The following is a 17,974-nucleotide window of genomic DNA, read 5'->3' on the forward strand; positions in this document are numbered from 1 at the left end:
AAAGGTACTGTGAAGAAATGGCAATGCGTTACGAATTTTCTTTAGCAATTTAGTAATGAGTTCTTTGCGTTATTTGGACAGGAAGCGGTAACTGATTTTTAAGTAGTGGCCATCGCAAGGCTGTGCTGCCTTTGACGGTCACTGCCTTGTACAAGTGGCAGGGACTTTAAGACACGGACCGACCTTAGGGACCGCAGGTCAGGGGGCGGGGATGCCTCCGGGCGGCCGGACAAAACCCTTGGATTAAGGAATCGCAGCTCGGCGGCTGCGCCGTGCCCGGGAAGCGCCGCCCTGTGACCCGGCGGGGCGGAGCCGAGCGCCGGGGAGAGCGGGGGGCGGCAGCGGCGACAGGTCGCGACAGGGGACGGTGCAGGGGCGCCGTGACACGGAGGTGCCGCCGGGCGGGAGGAGCATCCTCCGGGGATCGGGGCGAGCCCGTGGCCCTGGAGCGGCGGAGAGCACAGGGCTGCCCGGGCAGCGGCGCGGACACACGGCGGTGCTGCTGCGGGGGCTCAGTCCCGCCCGTAGGGCTGCCAGAAGCACCGCACACAACCAGCTTGGTGAGGAACTCTACCCTCTTTAAGGTAAAACAAGACGCTAGCTCCCAGCCGGTTTTTTCTTAGTGCCTTAAATATGATGTGTGGCCATTCATAACTGTAAAAGTAATGCCACCTCTTCAGAAAATCAGAGCAGCGCACATGCTTGAAAACCCTCCAGTAATAATAAACTGTACAGTTCTCTTCTAGACATAACTGCCAGGTAGATTTTTAACAATGAACAGTATTGCCAAAAGCCTTTTGAAATCGGTTAAACACGGCCAAGCTGCGTGGCTGAGAAGCAGCTCATCTCGCCCTGGAAAACAGTGTTCTCGGAGGCTGGTTTTGGGAATAGAGACGAGCTGTGACGACACGGGTGCTGCTGTGGTGGATGATGCCGGCTGTGTCCTGGGAGAAGCCCTGCACTGTCAGAAGGAAGTCCATTTACAGTAAGAATATACTTCTCTGAAGGCTTTTGCCTTAATAACTTTTTTTGTTATTATTACTTGCAATATCATTCACAGAAGTCTTCCCTGCTCCATAAAAATCAGTAAGAGGTAGGTGGGTGGGAAGACATATCCCTTGGGCTACGATACTTACTGCTTGAGATAGTACTAAGGGGGAAGAAAGAAATGTGCATTTCAAAAGTTTCTTCTAGTATTTTCTTTCAGAGGGGGACAGATTACCTCTCTAGCTTGAAGTAAAGATGAAATCGCTGTTACTGCTAAGACCACCAAATGTCTCAATGTTTTTAAGTGAAAATAAATATAAGCATTGGTGGCTAAGAACCTGAACTAATAAGCGAGGGGTTGTGAATATGATATTACATTGTTTTGGAACAGTGTTGAGATGCATTTAAGAAGTACCTGTATCAAAAAGGGCAGGTTACATCATTTTCTGACCTCCTAGTGATAATTTAGCTCTCTTCAGTGCCCTTTACACTAAACAAGGCATTTCAGAATCCACTAAGGAGACAGGCAGGATATGGCAAGGTTAAGAGGTGCCTGAAAACTATTTTTACGCCATTCTATCTGTTATGAAACACCAATGGATTGTAATTCTTTGGTTTTACTAGAACAGGTGGAATAATTCCTGTGGTGGCACAGCAGCTTCACAGAGAAAACATCGAGCAAGTGGTAGAAGAGGCGCTTCGTGTCAGTGGCGTTTCTGTACCTGAGCTTGCAGCTGTTGCAACTACAGTGAAACCTGGACTTGCTCTAAGCCTTGGGGTGGGGCTGGAGTACAGCCTGGCCTTGGTGAACAGGCACCAGAAGCCGTTCATACCCATCCATCACATGGAGGCTCACGCGCTGACCGTCAGGCTCACACATCACCTGGAATTTCCCTTCTTGGTTCTTTTGGTCTCTGGAGGCCACTGTATCTTGGCAGTAGCACAAGGAGTGTCAGATTTCCTTCTGCTTGGACAGTCCATAGATATTGCACCAGGTGACATGCTGGATAAGGTAATATTTCCTGACATAAGTAAACCTAGTTTTCTCTTTTTTTTATTGCATTTATACTACATAATGGTAGTATTATCATCAGCCCAAGGATAGTAATTCGGTGTAATATGAGCTTCACTTAACAGGATTTTTTTCTATTTTGAACAGACACAAGAGTCTGTTAAAAATGTACACATAACATCAATTGTAACAGATGTACATTGATTATACTTTTAGTAAATAGGCAGCCTAAGAACTGAAACTGGCGTTGGAAGTTTCATTGACACCGATTATACAAACAAGTTGTATGAATTTGAGAAGACTGACAGTGCTATTTTAAAGGATGCTGTCAGGTTTAAAACAATACATATTAAAACATTTCATACTAGTTTTATTGCTTACAGTTTGAAAAGCATGGTTTGGCTTTCAGAATTGTAAGTTTCTGGGTCACTGAGTACAGTCTGTAAAGTTGGTCACTTACAGTTTTGTTCTTAAACACAGAGTTTTAAACAGTATTTGTGCATACTAAGTAAAAAATTGGGAGAGTCAGAAAGGGGACTGTATAAAGTTGAAACCAACTTTATTCCTGTGTATCTGGTAGTACAGTATGGCAGTCTGTGTGTGTTTCCTGTAGCTTGAAAATGGGAATAATTAATGTTTCCTACAAAATTTGTTTGCCCAAATTGTTCTAGAATTGCATTTCTAAATACTCCAGGAAAAAAAATCCAGCTGGTGTTATGTCTTGTGCTTACTGTGCCCTGTTTGTAATTTCACATTGGACGGATTTTGTAGTGTCTGGATTTATTCCATGGACTCCTATACAGTGGTGCAGTTACAGGAGGAACTGATTTCAAGTCTGTTGTTTATTCTCTCCTCAGGTGGCAAGAAGACTGTCTTTAAGAAAGCACCCAGAGTGCCACAGCATGGCTGGGGGGCAGGCCATAGAGCACTTGGCTCAGACTGGAAACCAGGAACAGCTCATGTTCCGACTGCCCATGAACCAGTATCGGAACTGCAACTTCTCTTTCTCTGGACTTCTGAACCTCGTCAATAATGCCATTGCACAAAAAGAAAAAGAAGAAGGTATTTTTAAACAGTCAGGTATAAACCATGGTTTTGATGACTCAGGAAAAGCCCTTTGACCGTACATTTTTGTAGGTATTGAGGAAGGTGAGATCCTGTCCTGCGTTGGGGATGTTGCTGCTGCCGTCCAGCACGCAGTGGCTGTTCACATCATCCAGCGCACCTATCGGGCCATGCTGTTCTGCACCAAAAATAGCATCTTGCCACCAAAAAATGCAACCTTGGTGGGTATGCTTCTTCTTCCTTTTTCTGTTTGACTATGTAACATCATTTGAAGATGCAGATGCCTTGTTGTACTTCCTGCCTTGACAGGTGAGGAAGATCTCAGTATGCATTACACTGTTAAAATATCAGGATTGAAGTAATAGTGATATAAATATTTACAATGAAGTCTTTCACAGTTGGGTTTTAAGCTAGAAAGGTATTTTCTTACCATCTAATTTAACCTCCCATAACACCTTAGGCCACATAATTTGACCTTGTGCACCACAGTACTGAAGGCTGTTGTAGCTCCAGTGGAACCATAGACTGATTGGGGTTGGAAGGGACCTTTAAGATCATCTAGTTCCAACCTTCCTTCCACTAGACTGATATGCTTTTATTCAGGAATGTCTTTTAGCATAACAAGCTCACTTAGCATACTCTTTTCTGATATGTTTTAATCTTCAAATGTGTTATTTATTGCTGTCTTCAGAACTGATAACCTCTTTTTAAACGGGATGCTAGTTGAGTGTGACCCATCAGTACTTTTGAGTTAATGCCTTTTTTTGTCACTGCTGTCAGGTTGTATCAGGAGGAGTTGCAAGTAATCAGTATATCCGAAAAGGTTTACAGAATTTGGCAGAAGCAAATGCTTTTGCTTTACTGTGTCCTCCTCCAAGACTGTGCACTGATAACGGTGTAATGATTGCATGGTAAGAGTTGTTTCTCTTTGCATGTGCTTCTATAATGTTGTTTAAAAGCTGACATCAGAGTCAAGAACTTCTGTTTGTGGGGACTGAACCCCGTGCCATATTCAGAGAGTTATGACAAACATTTTGTGTAATTGCTTTCTTGCCCAGGAATGGCATTGAAAGGTTACGTGCAGGACTCGGTGTTCTACACGGGACCGATGGCATCCGCTACGAACCCAAGTAAGTGACTGCTCAGTCAGGCTGTTAGTGAAAGGGGAAGGAGGTTACACCAAAAAGTGGCAGAAGATGCTGAGGAGCATCTCTGCAACACTTATAAAAGTTACTGTTCAACGTGGTTGTGACATACAAATGATCATTTAAGTTCGGTTTGGCTCAGAAACTTAAATTACCACACATCACAACAGTTCTGTGTGTTTTCCTGCTATCACTGTGGTACAGGAAAACTGGAGCCAGTTAAGCTGCAATACTCCCCCTTACCTTCTCAGTCACCACAGGCATAAGTCATCATGCTCCAAGTCCAACTCTGTATTCATAATGAGCAATCAATTAAAAAAAAGAATTTAACATATATCATCTGATAATACTTTTTTTTTTAACTGATAATACTGATTTTTTTAAGGACTAGTTAGGTAATGCTTGCTCTGTGGATTTAAGTAGATCTTATACTTAAGGCCAAACAAAATTCTAATATTTCAAAAGTACCAGCTGGTCTTAAACTTGGGCTTTTTTTCAGGTTTTTTTTCCCTTTACATTTTCAGGAAAACAGACTTGGACGGTCTCAATAAAAAAAATTGTATTATAATTTTCACATGAAAAATTATAAGATACTCTTCTTCAAAGATAACTTGCTGTATACATATCAGTGAATAAAATACTAAGTTTCACTTGCTGTAGAAAATACATTATGTAAGATTATCATATAAAGAGATACCTGTAGATCTCTAGTGCATTTTGCATTCATCAGTTGCATGTAAATGCAGTTTAGTTGCAAAGCAACTAAAATCGGAATCTAACAACATCCCCATCCCCAAAAGATGGCTTTGAAACCACAACTGTCTTTCCCAAGTTTGGCATCACTAGAAATGCAATTATTTCTTCAGTGTAAAGATGTTTCTAAATACAGCTTCAGACAGACCATTTAATGGTGCAGGGAACGTGCAGAAATACTGTAATTGTAAAAAGGGTCTGTGAAGCTGTACATCTGTGTGATATGGCAATGATGTTATTTTTAACAGATACATAATTTTATTTTCTAGAGCTCCCCTTGGAATTGATATTTCCAAAAGAGTTGAAGAAGATTCCATCAAGGTGCCAAAATTAAAACAGATACGATGGTTGGCATCTTAAAAAGTAACTTAGTAAATGCAAATATAAATTGTTCAATAAAAACTGTTTCAATGCTGTTATGTTTACTGACAGTACTTTGTTTACCAGTGTTGAAAATCACCTGTCAGAGAAACAAATGCTGTGTCCTATCACCAAAGTGATTCCAGTTACTATTGCACAACTAAGCGTTCTTGGTATTAAAACAACTGAAAAAAAAATTAAAAGTGCACTTTCTAATAAATAGGAACTTACACAAATGAAAATACCTCCATTGTTTACACTTCATAACTTATAATAAATTCATATATTTATAATATGTATGATAACTTATCAATATAATATATAATTCATATAAAGTTTATAATTGACATTACATGTTAAAAAAATCCTCACTTCCATGATTGCAGAGAACAGTTGACTAAACAGATCTCAATGTGTTTGCTGTGCCAGTGCAACTGAATTTCAGCAGTACCTAATTTTCTGCTGCTGGTGTAAGAAGCCTGTTCTTTCTTACACAAAATTAAAACTTCGGAGTATAGAGACAGTGCCTTTTAGATTTCTCTTCTTTGTTTTTAATAGAGAAGTTCAGTAAAGCTAATCACAATGCAATCCTTCCATACACAATTAGAAAGACAAGCTAAGTCAAGCTTTTCTTCAGAGGCAGTCCATTCATATTGCTATTTCAACCCCATGATTGCATCCACATACCCACCCAGAGTGCCTTTTTTTTTTTTCAAGGGAGACCTTTTTTTGATTTGTTTAAAAGAGATCTTCATTGAAGGACACAATTAAAAGCAAAAGTGGCAGAGCTAAAGCTAAAAAGAGACAGAGCAAGCTAGGGAGTCAACAATGGACTAAGAAGAGCCTGGAGGGAACTTCCCAGTTTCTCTGGGAACATAGGGAGCCCCAGGCTGGGGACTGCCAACCAACCCATCCCTGCAGAACTGGCCACAGTTCTGGGAGGTTGTACAGGATGGCCCCAAAACACCCAGGGGATGTGTGTGATGTCTGTTTTCTGATGTCTGATGATGCCTGGAGAGCAGATCTCCCAAGAGCTGACAAGACCCCAGACCCTCAGCTCTTTTTGGCTCTGGCAACCCAGGCCAGCTCCTCACCATGCCCTCCCTTCCACAACCATAACCCAAACCTTCTTCTGAAGCACAGCTGCAGGACTAGCCCTGTTCTACCACGAAGCAATGTACTGAATTCAATATATGTGACAAATTGGACAGACTCAACATTTTGGCAACACTGGAAGGGTGGGAAAGCCAACTTCTGGCTATTTCCTCTTCCCCAAAGCCCAGTATTCCCTTCCCTCCAGGGGTGAATTCATAGTGAGTCTCTAGTAAAAGTACACATCTACATGTATTAGCTTGATGATTAATAATAATAATGTCCAAGTGCGTAAAAAAACCAGACCAAACATCCTAAGAAAACTCCAAAGATTTACTGCATTTGCAAATAGACTAGATATATCTCAAGATGTAGTTCTATAATTCACCTACTGAAAATAACTTCAGCCTGCTGCAGGTGTCAGATGCTTTCTCCCTGTGGCTCTCTAGTTTTGCAATCCGAGATCCAAACTGTAGGGCCCTTTTTGGCAGAAGAGTGGAGGCTGTGAGGCCCAACTCCTTGGCTGCAAGGCGCAGGAGCAGTTTCTCACCCATTCCTCGAGGTAGAGTCAAGTCAGCTTTTTCTGAGACAGGCAGAGAATTGAGGAATGAAACAACATCTTCATCAAGAAAAGGAAACCTGAAAGAAAGATACACGTGGGGAAAGAGCCTTTAAAAATTTCATACGAGTGGTTTTGGTTTTCCCTCTTACCACATGCAAAGATTTCAGAGTCTGTATCAATTCCTAACTATAGATGTACCTTAAATCTTAGTATAACAGTACTGAGACAGTTCTCCAAAGCAGTTACGCTGTCCTGGAGAAAGAAACCTCATAATGTATCATTTTACACTCAGAAGCCTGGAAGTTTTCAAAAGTCAACCAAAGAGAACAGTAAAAACAAGGATCAGAAATGGTGTGTTTATACAGAAGAAAAATCACGAAGAACATCAGAAACTACAACGGAAGGGCAAGACAAATCTTTAAGTAACACTTCTCAAAATAACTCCTAAGTATTTAAAACTACTGTGTGAAGCTACACTGTAACTTCAAAACAAAAATATTTACACAACAAATTCTGACACCATTCTGAATTCCAGGCATTCATACCTAATCCCATGCATGATTAACAGCATTGCCTGTCCACCACTGCAACTGCTCTTGTGCTGCACTGAAAATGTGCAACTAAGAACAGATTTGGAAAAACACTGGCACTAAGATCACAGGAAAAAACCTTTCATGCACCCGAGTGGCCTCTGCTACTGGACAACAACTAGGGAATTTTTTGCAAGTTCGTGGCAGCATGGAGGAAGTAAACAAATTTAAAAGGATTTTTTAACTATTCAGACTTACCACCAGGAAACGCAGTGGATATTGTCATGGCATGGACAAGAATACCCAGCTTTTACATTATGCTGTCATTCTCCAAAATCAATCCCTAAATGACCACACAAGAACACCTCAAAGTTGTGCACAAGACTCTTCCACTTAAAATGATAAACCGTACTTGATTTCTCCTGTTTAATCTTTTGCTGCTTCTTAAAACTTCTGGATGGAAGTCAAGTTACTAAATTTCCTTAGGAAACCCTTCCACAGTACTACAGGCTACCTTTTTAAAAACAAAACCAAAAAACTCCACAACACAATACACCACGTTAGCAAAATTGCAACAGAACTAGAGAATAAAACACACAGAAGTTTCAATTAAGCTTTTTGTTGGAGTGTTAGAAACTGCATCTAACCTGCAAAACCAGTTTTGCTTCATGTTAAAACAATAATACCTGGCTTCTTTTCCGTGATCACCGATAATCCTGTCATCTCTACCCAGATTTCTGGAAGAAATGCGACCTAACTCCATTTCAAGTTCTTTATTCAGACCCTCTAAGCCGTATTTCTTGAAGCAAACACGATGTCGAGAATACCCAGCAAGCTGTTCATCTGCTCCAATTCCTGTAAGCACAACCTAAGGAAACAGGATACAACAAATCTTAGTATCTGGGCAAGTTAATATGTAACAATCTTAAATGTTTAACTACATCTTAAGGATATTCATTTTAATAGGCATCCTCTAAAGGTATTACTCATCACAACAGGACCTGCCTTACACATTTACAAAGTCTGACACAATTTCCAATAAAAATCACTGGAAACTTGCAATAGGCTCACAATCAGACCTAAAAGTACACACAAACATTTCTACTGATGCAAGGAAAAAACATCAAAATAACGCCCTATGCACCACAAACACACCAGTATCTTTGAAGAATGTCTTTGTTAGTTTCTATTACAATAAACAGCATTTGTTAAACACCAGCCTTTATAAAAAAAATTTGTTTCCAAAGATCATGTCGTATATTCTAAATAGCTATCTAAATGTACACCCAGATTAATTTACCAGATACTGGGTTAGTACATTGCGTTACACTAAATAAAAATGGCTCATAATGTTCTGTCTCCTCAGTAAGTACAAAAACAACTACCACATCTGGCCCACTGCTGTGCCTTCAACAGCAATTCACTATAAAAGTGGAAGTCTTTTAACAAACAAGTCAAGTGTGTTTTACTAATCTGGGTCAACTAAATTTTTACCAACACAGCAGTACATAACTGGGAAAATGACACTTTTGCTTTATGTTTTATTAACCCACGACCCATTTCAACATATTCTGGACCTAGGATGAATCTGTATGTTTTGCAAATCTGAGATGCACATCCTTAAGTAGATCTGCCAACTGTATCAGCTGTGTTCTACAGTAGTAGTTTTTAAGCAAACTATTGCGTTTGTTGGGGTTTCTCTTGTTGGTGGATTTCTTATGGTTTTAGGATCTAGCAATTATTAGAAAAGTAACAGGAGCCTCAAAAAGCAGAGGTGGTGGTTGGCTTGTAAATTCCTGAAATAAAACAGTTCATTCTTCCCTCCGAAAATCATCAGAAATAGGGAAGTGAGAAATCAGAATCAAATTCCCCAGAAAATCACCTAGTTACCAAAAATATTTTACTTCATACTACATACATGAAGATAAGTTACAAAAAGGAAAGAGCTAGTTTTTGTATTTCTGTCATTCAGACTCTAATGACAAAAGATGCCAAGATCTTTTCTGCCTATGCTATTTGCTATTTTATCACATCAATAGCATGCCTAAATAAGAAGATATTTTGACAAGTGGTGGGATGCTGGCACAAAACAATATTACTTAATAATTCACTAACATTTATCTCTAAATTTGTTAACACAGTTTGGACTGAATAGCTGTTACCCACTATTGGAACTGAAACACTGAAAATTATAGATGATGGGTTATTATTTTTTTCCTAGTCATGCTGTTGCTTATCCAAGTTCTCTGGAAAGCCATACACATCACATGACAAAAGAACTGAATGCAGTTTTTAACTCTAGAATTACAAAAAGATTATAATCACAGAACTATTCTACATTCTGTCACTGAATTGCAGAAACCTTATGAATAGCAAAGGTACCACCTGATTTCTGAATCAACAGAACTGTTTTTGCGTTCGTAAGTCATAACTTATGTTTTACAAACATAAGACAGAAAATAAACAAACAAAAAAATCAGTACCTTTGCAGGACTTTTATATGGTTTCAGTTCTCCTTGGCTACTAATAAAACCCTCCCCTCTGGAAGCAAACCAAATTGCACAGCCAATGCTGTCATCCAAGACTGTGTCCAGCGGATAGATTAAGTGATTAATGCGCTGTGTCCTCATCTTTTTCAATTCCTCTAGTGTAACATTAATTTCCACAAAGTTCCAGGTTCTTGAAGGGTTAATGGCTTCTAATTCCTTCAGTCCTGCCCTACCAGTGATTCTGTCAGGAACATCAAAGCAACATAAATGGGCACCACTTTTAGCATGAAGATCTTGGCAGGTTTCTTGAGGACAAAGCAAATCAAGCTGTACTTCATGGTTGGGATGTCTTTTAGTGGTACCCTTGTGCTTAGCTTGTTCTTTCATCATGAAAGCTACGTTGAGAAGATCAATTGGCTCCTCCAAAGGCACATGTTTATCAGCAAGGGCTGCAATAACCATAGAATCAATGCCACCAGAAAAGAGCACTGCAACATGTGCTTTCTTATGAGACATGCTTGGAACTTCTCTGGTTTCCTGATCTTGATCTCTAAAGAGACATAAAACTCGTCTCTTGACTGCTTCATTTAAAACATCAATAAACTGACACACCAATTTTTTCTTGTGTTCCTCTGCGAGAAATCCTTGGAGGGTTTCTACAGAAACCACATGGATGATGTTGCTACTATTAGTGCCTGGACATTCACCTGAAGCTTCAGAAACTGCTGTATTTAAGGGGATAACTGGTGCTCTGAGACATAGCTTTGATTCATTCATCACAAGATGTATGTGGCTTGGCAAATCTTTTGACACTTGGTCAAGAACATTAATGAATGTTTCTTCTGCTGCTTTCTCTGTGTACCAGTACTTCCATGGAAACAATGTTAAAGACAAAGATTTAGTTGCTGCACAAGCTTTGAGATCAATTTTGAAAATTCCAGATGCTGGGACCTCTTGCCATTGGTTGCCTGGTTCAGAATAACCACTTAGAGATGTGAGACAGAAAGCACTGTCAGCCTCAGGACTGAACTGCCAAAGCAAACTACGACGACCAAAATAATCTCTACCAAACCACAAACTGTGTCTAGATGCTTGGTAATAAATAAAAGACCAGGGACCCTGGAGTGATGAAAAGAGTGACAAAATGTCCTCTTCGCTCCTGCATAATGTGAGATGATGAAACATTACTTGAGTGTCATTGTCTAGATCTCCTACATGCACTCCATTGAAAACTTCTCCATTCCAAAGAAAAACATTGTTATTGGCATCTTCTAGAGGCTGAGGAGTCACCAGTCCCCTCAAGTGAAGTACATGGCCAGAAAACAGACATTTGTAAGAGAGATCTGACACAGTTTTTATCAACTGTTGGCTACTGTCTGGTCCTCTTCTTCTCAGACGGTGGAGTGTGTCTTCGCTGAGGAAATCAGGAATAACACGTTGGCTACACAAAGTAACAACACAACAAATACCACACATTGTGACTTGGGATTCACATGAACTATTTCTTCATTTTAGCTTTTTCTGAATTTTCCATCTCCTGCTGTGCCTTCTTTAATTCATCTAATGTATCTGTGTAAGAGAGCATTATACAAATAATCAGTTTCATAAACAGAAAAGTTTCTATCTAAGAAATAAGTAATTTCAGCCACTTGTTCAATGAAATGCTAATTAACCAAAGTGCTGTGTTCGTACACCATCATTACTATAGCTCACTGTAGCTTATTCCTCTTAGTTACACAGTTGATAATTTTTTTCTCCCACAGAAAACCACGTTACCATAGGCCAAGTATTGCCTATCCTATCAGTATGACTTATATATTTGTAGTAAGAAAAGGGGATTGTTGATTAAAATGTCAACACTATTAACCCAAATCAAAGGAAAGAAAATGAAAGTAGCAATTGTTCAATACAGAAAATTTATACTTCTAATTTTGTAAATATCTAACTTAACCTCCAGTTTAAACTTGTTATTTTCTTTCTCCTCATCCTGTGCAATTTTAAATTTTTTTTAAGGGACAGAGTGCTATACAGCTGCCCAAAGGGCACTGATAGTAATGACTCCTCTGTGGAGCAGATGTTCTCCATCTTTATCTTCAGCACTTGCTCTTTTATCACATCCATATCAAGTGAAAACATTTTCACATTTATCCAGTCCAGAAAAACAAGCAGGTGTCTGAAGTTTATTTTGTTTTTGACATACAGCTGTCAGGTTTTCATTTTAATATACAGCTTTTAAATATTCAATCATTTGATTTACTTTTACACTGCAAACTTACTTTTGCATTGAGACAGCGTTTCTGTTCGGTCCACAAGGAAGAATATGTTGCTGTTGGGTTGCTGCTTATAAACTCTCTGCAAAACAAAAACCACCCTTTAAGTGGTTTGTTTCTGCAAAACAAAACCATGTATTAAGTCACAGCAACAGACTGTGAACCACACTGCAGCAGAAGCTGGTGTGGGTCTACCAAGATAAGCCTTCACTTTAATGCCAGAAGTACAAGTTGTGCCCTAACAACACCAACATTCTAATGTTGTACCATCAAAAACATTTAAGGATCAACCCATGACTATTCTGCATTTCTCTTTTCTAATTTAAACACGTGCACAGAAAAAGTAAGAATACTTCACAAAGTCTTCTGATTGACTCAAACATCTCACTGAAATAACTCAGATACTGTACAAGGGTACAGAACCAAATCATTTGCAGGACAAGTTATTGGGAGGACAGCAGACCACATGTGTATTAAAATCTGTATTAAAACAAATTAAAGACAGCACGCTCTGATTTTGTTTCCCCTCTTGTCTCTATGCTTATTTCTCCTCTAAAATAAAACAGTCAAAAGCAAATTTGTAAATACTTACCCTGTTCTTCTTCAAATTAGAAAGCTCATCTACTACAACCTTCTGCTCTTTAATCTGAAAGATGAAAGATGCACTTTAATTATTAAAAATAAACCACTGTGTTATAATCCTAGTGGTGAACATTCTTACCGATATTTTAAGACAGCTACATGCATATATAGCTGCTGTTCTCCAAATGGACCACTGAAGACAAAGTTAATATAAAAATGAAATACTTCAAGTAACTGCTCTAGAAACAGGTTATCTTGCATGCACTGGTATTTCTCCTCCCCCCAAAAGCAATCATTACTGGAAAGCCAGAGTACCTCTAGCTATTTATTATCAGAGAGCACATTTTTCTCCCCCAGAAGAAAAGAAAACATGTACACAACTAATACAACATCAAATAACTTTAGAAAACAAATTTAGCATAATATCAAGAATACACTTTATAATCACAGGTATGCTCCAGATTCAAAATGAAATTAATGAAAATCCAAATACACTAAAACTGTATTAAGAGCAATGGGAGCCTTTCTCTTGCTCTGGATTTTTGCATTAACTTCCTTAGTGGGATCTTCCATTCTATGCTGCACTGACAGATGTGGCAGGTTTTCCCATTTTCTTTTATGATAGCTCTGAATGGCAAAAAGCAATAAGAAGGACTGTCATAAAAGCCAAAAACTGGAACAAAATCTGGTCAGAGGACACAATGGTTTTTGTTAGAAACAAACTATATGGTTTGAGGGTTTTTTCCTTTGTGTCTCCTGGAACTGGTGGCACAGCAGGAAGCTACTGCAGAGGGACGTTACCCAAACTGAACATGGCACACTGAAAGTACCACTTCTCCAGCAGCTACATCAACAGGCAAAACAGCACTGCCATCCTTAGCTAAGGTCTAAGCCATCAACCTGCAGCTCTGTTATGTCCCAGCTTTGTAGCTTCCCAGGCAATCAAAACCACCACTGGCTCTATACATTATGGCCATATAGAAGTCATTTTTTCACAGAATCATAGAATGTTAAGGAGTTGGAATGGACATTAAAATCCCGCTATGGGCAGGGACACTCCCCACTAGGCCAGGTTGCTCAGAGCCCTGTCCAACTTGGTTTTGAACACTACCAGGGTTGTGCCAACCGCAGCCTCCATGGGCAGCCTGTGCCAGTGTCTCACCACCCTCACAGTAAGGAATTTCTTCCTAATATCTAACCTAGAGTTTCCCTCTTTCCATTTGTACCCATTACTTCTCGTCCTATCACTACAGTTCCTGATGGAGAGCCCTTCTCTGGCTTCCCTGTAGGTCCCTTCAGATACTGGAAGGCTGCAATGAGCTTTTTTTTGAGGGAAAGCAGTTTCATGGGGCTTGATAAATTCCAGAGTGGGCACCAGAGAAGAGGGAGTGAATTCATAGTGCTCATAGGAGCACCAAGCTCTGTGGCTGGAATCCCTTGGGACTTTTTGGGCAGGTAAGGATGAAGTTGGTACTACAGAGAAGCCATATGGGGAAGCCATATGAGAAGCAGCTGAGGGCGCTTGGTCTGTTCAGCCTGGAGGAGACATAGGGGAGACCCCACTGCAGCTACAACTTCCTCGGGAGGGGAAGAGGAGGGGCAGGCACTGATCTCTGCTCTGTGGTGACCAGCGACAGGACCCAAGGGAATGGCCTGAAGCTGTGTCAGGGGAGGTTTAGATGGATATTAGAACAAGATTCTTCCCCCAGAGGGTGGCTGGGCACTGAACAGGCTCCCCAGGGCAGTGGGCGCAGCACCAAGGCTGACAGAGCTCAAGGAGTGTTTGGATGATACTCTCGGGCACATGGGGTGACTCTTGGGGATAGTCCTGTGCAGGGCCAGGAGTTGGACTCTGATGATCCTTGTGGGATCCCTCCAACTCACGAGATTCTGTGATTCTATGAGAAAACCCTCACTGCGCCTCACCTGACACTTCGATCTCCGCTCGGAGCAGAAGGACCCAACGTGACAACCCGAGAAGCTTCCAGCGAGGCGACACGGGCTGGCTACACGCGGGGCGCTCCCGAGGCCCGACAGCACACCCCTGGGCACAGGATCCCCGGCCCCCGGCAGCCCCCGCCCTCCTCTCCCTCAGGCTGCTCGCACCCGGGGCGACCGGTCCGGCCCCCGCAGGACAGGGCTCACCTGCCGGCTCAGCTCCTCCCTGTGGCGCAGCGCCGCGCTCTCCCCGTCCTCCTGCCGCGGCAGGCGGCCCGACATCCCCCCGGCGGGCACGGGGCGCTCACACCCGACAGCGGCGACAGCGGCGACAGCCCCACACGCTCCGAGCCCCGGCGGCAGCGGCCGGTCCCGACACAGCGCGTGCGCGGAGGCGGGGCCGCGCAGAACACCAATCAGCGGGCGCGCCCGAGCACGCGCGGCGGCGCGCGCCGCTGGCGGGATCCCTGAGGCGCCTCGCGCGCCCCCCCCCCAAGCGGGGGTCCCCCCGGTCGGGACAGAAATCCACGGGAGTCGTGTCACACCGCTGTCCGTGAGGGCATCGGGACAGGCCGAATGTGGGAAAGATGTGTGGAATGAGGCTTGGAAACTGTGTCCCTTGTGGAGTGCGAGGGAACACCCGGAAAAGGAAAGGAACTGCTCGGTGTGGTGTGACCCCGGGCTGATCCCGCCTCTCGAACACCTTTAGGCGGTTTGCTTAAAGGTATTCCAGGGGAGATATGAATCATATATTATTTACAGATATTAACATCATATGTTTCATTATGTTCATCGTTATTATATGTTCCTACAAGGAAGACGGAGAGGGACTTTTTACGTGGGCGTGTAGTGACAGGACAAGGGGAATGGCTTCAAACTGACAGAGGGCAGATTTAAAGTGGATATTAGGAGGAAATCTTCCCTTTGAGGGTGGTGAGACACTGGCACAGGTTGCCCGGAGAAGCTGTGGATGCCCCATCCCTGGCAGTTCAAGGCCAGGCTGGATGAAGTTCTGAGGAACCTGATGTAGTGGGTTGCCCATGGCAAGGAGGTTGGAACGAGATGATATTTAAGCTCCCTTCCAACCCAAACCAGATACATGATTTTATTATTGTATAAGGTGGATGTTTCAGGCCATTCACCTAGGATGGTCTTAACATTTCTCTGTCTCTTCCACTCTACTGCAGATATATCACAGTGATGCATCTCTCTTCCTGTCTTTATAAACACGTCATGGGACAAGTTTAAGTGACAGGGCAACAATAGCAGGACGAATACTATTATCATGATTCACTATCCTAAATAAATTTAGGTTGAGAAATGGTATCAGGAGCCAATTACTGTGACCAGAAGATTTTGAAAATATCTTCCCACAGCACCAATGAGGAGTAAAAAATTAAGTTAAGAAATTGGCTTACTTATGAAAAGAATTACATGTTCTAATCACTAAATCAACTGGTGAATGAATGCATATCTCAGGAAATCAGAAGTCTGCTGATTTGCACACAAAATAGATTATAGATTTGTTAATGAGCACCAGGGGATATCAGTGGGGAGTTTTGGGTAAGACTTTGTCAAGGTAGCTAATGCAGGAACATTCCAGTTGGGGTTTTTGTCTCATTTTTATCCCTTCTTTTTAAACATTGTTGTATAATTATTCTAAACACTCAAGAGTAATTCCAAACTTATAGACTGCTACCGATAGCTCAGTTGTAGGATTTTATGAGATATCTATCCCAAGTCCTTGTGCCAAAACTGCAGTGCAAATATAGTTCAAATCTTGATCAATTATTTGAAAATATTTGCTACTTTCATAAGTGATATAGGAGTGTTGACTTTTGCTGCTTTGTGGCTCACATAAGCATACTTATTATATATTTTGATAATTCTTAGAGCTTATGGCAAAGCTTGTTTTGGTGGTATCCACGAGCTTGGTTGGAATGTCTGTGATGTTGGCTGAAATTTTTGACAGCAGCTTAGGGAGAATAAAGATTTTGGCTCCTAGTAGAAGCATGAAAAAAGACAACTTGGCTGTAAGAATATTTGACAATATAGTAACTTTGCTTATTTGCCTTTAACAGAAAGAGAAACTACAGTTACATCTTCAGAAAAGGTCAGCCTTGCTCTTCCCTCCACCTGCAACCACACGCTTGTGCCTCCAGCCTTGCATGACCATGGCTGTGTGTGAGACTGTGTGATGGGACAGGTCAGGGAGCTGATCCTTTTTTCTCTGCAGTGCACCAGTGCTTGTGTGATTCTGGCACTCCCAAAAAGCAGAAGAACTGAAGCTGCTGGGAAATCGTTGCCCTGGGGCTGGAGTGGTTCTGAGGCTTGTCCTTCAAATTCTAGAGGAAATACACATATCTGGGTCACACAAAACAGTTCTGGTGATATTGTTCAGTGTGCTTTGTAGTTTGTCACTCTTGTTCTGTTGAGTAACTTGTTTAATCTGAGTAACTCCCAACCCTCTGCTGCCTGAGTGTTTTATTTGCTGTTGATATGTTACAAAGGTTGATGATCAAGTAACCCAGTAGTCAAAGTATAATGTCTGTAATGATTATCCTTCTTATGTTCAGTAATAAATGCAGTTAATGTTTATTAATCAAAAACCCATCACTCAGTTTTATTGATTTCTTCAGAAGAGTGCTGATAATGGTCTTGAGGCATAATAGCAAATGTGGAATGTTTTCAGCTTCTGGTCTTACCACAAATTGGTGATTCTTCTACTGATATGGAATGGGCTTTTGATAAGTCCTTTTTAAAATGAATGGATTCCTGCAGCAAGATCGCTCCTGAAATTACAGTCGTACTGGATACATCTCTGGTCAATCTGCTTGTGTCTGTGCTCTTGTGCCAGCTCTGGTGTTCTGAACTGTTTTTCTTTTTACTGCCATAAAACTACCTTTTTTGAGATTAATGATGCCTGATGCAATGTTAATAAAGAATCAAGGAATATTTCAGTCTTTTAAAGGCCTCACCTTTTCAGCATCTGGCATCTTTAAAAATATATAAAATAGCACAAATTGCCCAACAACCAGTGTAAACAGTTACAAAATAGTCACCAGTGCCAGAAAGTATTTGAAGGTGCTGTCACCTGTTAGCAAACACACGGCCAAAACGGCATCCTCATATAACCAAGCACAAGCTCTGAAAGGCGGCTTTTAAAAGCCCACTGAAAATGTGAGGCCA

General features: G+C 41.4%; 3 protein-coding genes and 1 long non-coding RNA gene across 5 annotated transcripts; 2 read left to right on the forward strand and 2 right to left on the reverse strand.

The window, feature by feature from the left end:
* Window positions 1-25: 25 nt before the first annotated feature.
* On the forward strand, window positions 26-5,387 carry OSGEPL1 (O-sialoglycoprotein endopeptidase like 1). Of its 2 annotated transcripts, none has more exons than XM_039378835.1 (7): window positions 26-985; window positions 1,612-1,999; window positions 2,857-3,061; window positions 3,137-3,285; window positions 3,845-3,975; window positions 4,123-4,194; window positions 5,232-5,387. In XM_039378835.1, exons 1-7 carry the CDS (start codon window positions 774-776, stop codon window positions 5,320-5,322), a joined length of 1,248 nt encoding a protein of 415 aa, XP_039234769.1. In that variant the 5' UTR covers window positions 26-773; the 3' UTR covers window positions 5,323-5,387. The 2 variants fall into 2 exon arrangements, with proteins under 2 accessions (XP_039234769.1, XP_027593331.1); XM_027737530.2 differs by having other exon boundaries at window positions 841-985; window positions 1,617-1,999.
* On the reverse strand, window positions 4,754-11,494 carry ASNSD1 (asparagine synthetase domain containing 1). Its single transcript, XM_027737528.2, has 3 exons — window positions 9,990-11,494; window positions 8,193-8,374; window positions 4,754-7,053 (listed from the first exon to the last, which is right to left on the reverse strand). The coding sequence occupies exons 1-3, from the start codon at window positions 11,469-11,471 to the stop codon at window positions 6,792-6,794; spliced, it is 1,926 nt and encodes a 641-aa protein (XP_027593329.2). The 5' UTR covers window positions 11,472-11,494; the 3' UTR covers window positions 4,754-6,791.
* ASDURF (ASNSD1 upstream reading frame) lies at window positions 11,128-15,127 on the reverse strand. The gene is made up of 4 exons (XM_027737532.2): window positions 14,993-15,127; window positions 12,858-12,911; window positions 12,272-12,347; window positions 11,128-11,564 (listed from the first exon to the last, which is right to left on the reverse strand). The coding sequence occupies exons 1-4, from the start codon at window positions 15,065-15,067 to the stop codon at window positions 11,494-11,496; spliced, it is 276 nt and encodes a 91-aa protein (XP_027593333.1). The 5' UTR covers window positions 15,068-15,127; the 3' UTR covers window positions 11,128-11,493.
* A 139-nt stretch (window positions 15,128-15,266) lies between these two features.
* On the forward strand, window positions 15,267-17,394 carry LOC113996463. Its single transcript, XR_005562623.1, has 2 exons — window positions 15,267-15,509; window positions 16,867-17,394. It is a non-coding gene; the product is annotated as an uncharacterized LOC113996463 (long non-coding RNA).
* The last annotated feature ends 580 nt before the right edge of the window (window positions 17,395-17,974 follow it).

Source organism: Pipra filicauda, unplaced genomic scaffold (assembly GCF_003945595.2).
Source record: "Pipra filicauda isolate LSUMZ 115617 unplaced genomic scaffold, ASM394559v2 scaffold149_size4050908_pilon, whole genome shotgun sequence".
Lineage (NCBI taxonomy): Eukaryota > Metazoa > Chordata > Aves > Passeriformes > Pipridae > Pipra > Pipra filicauda.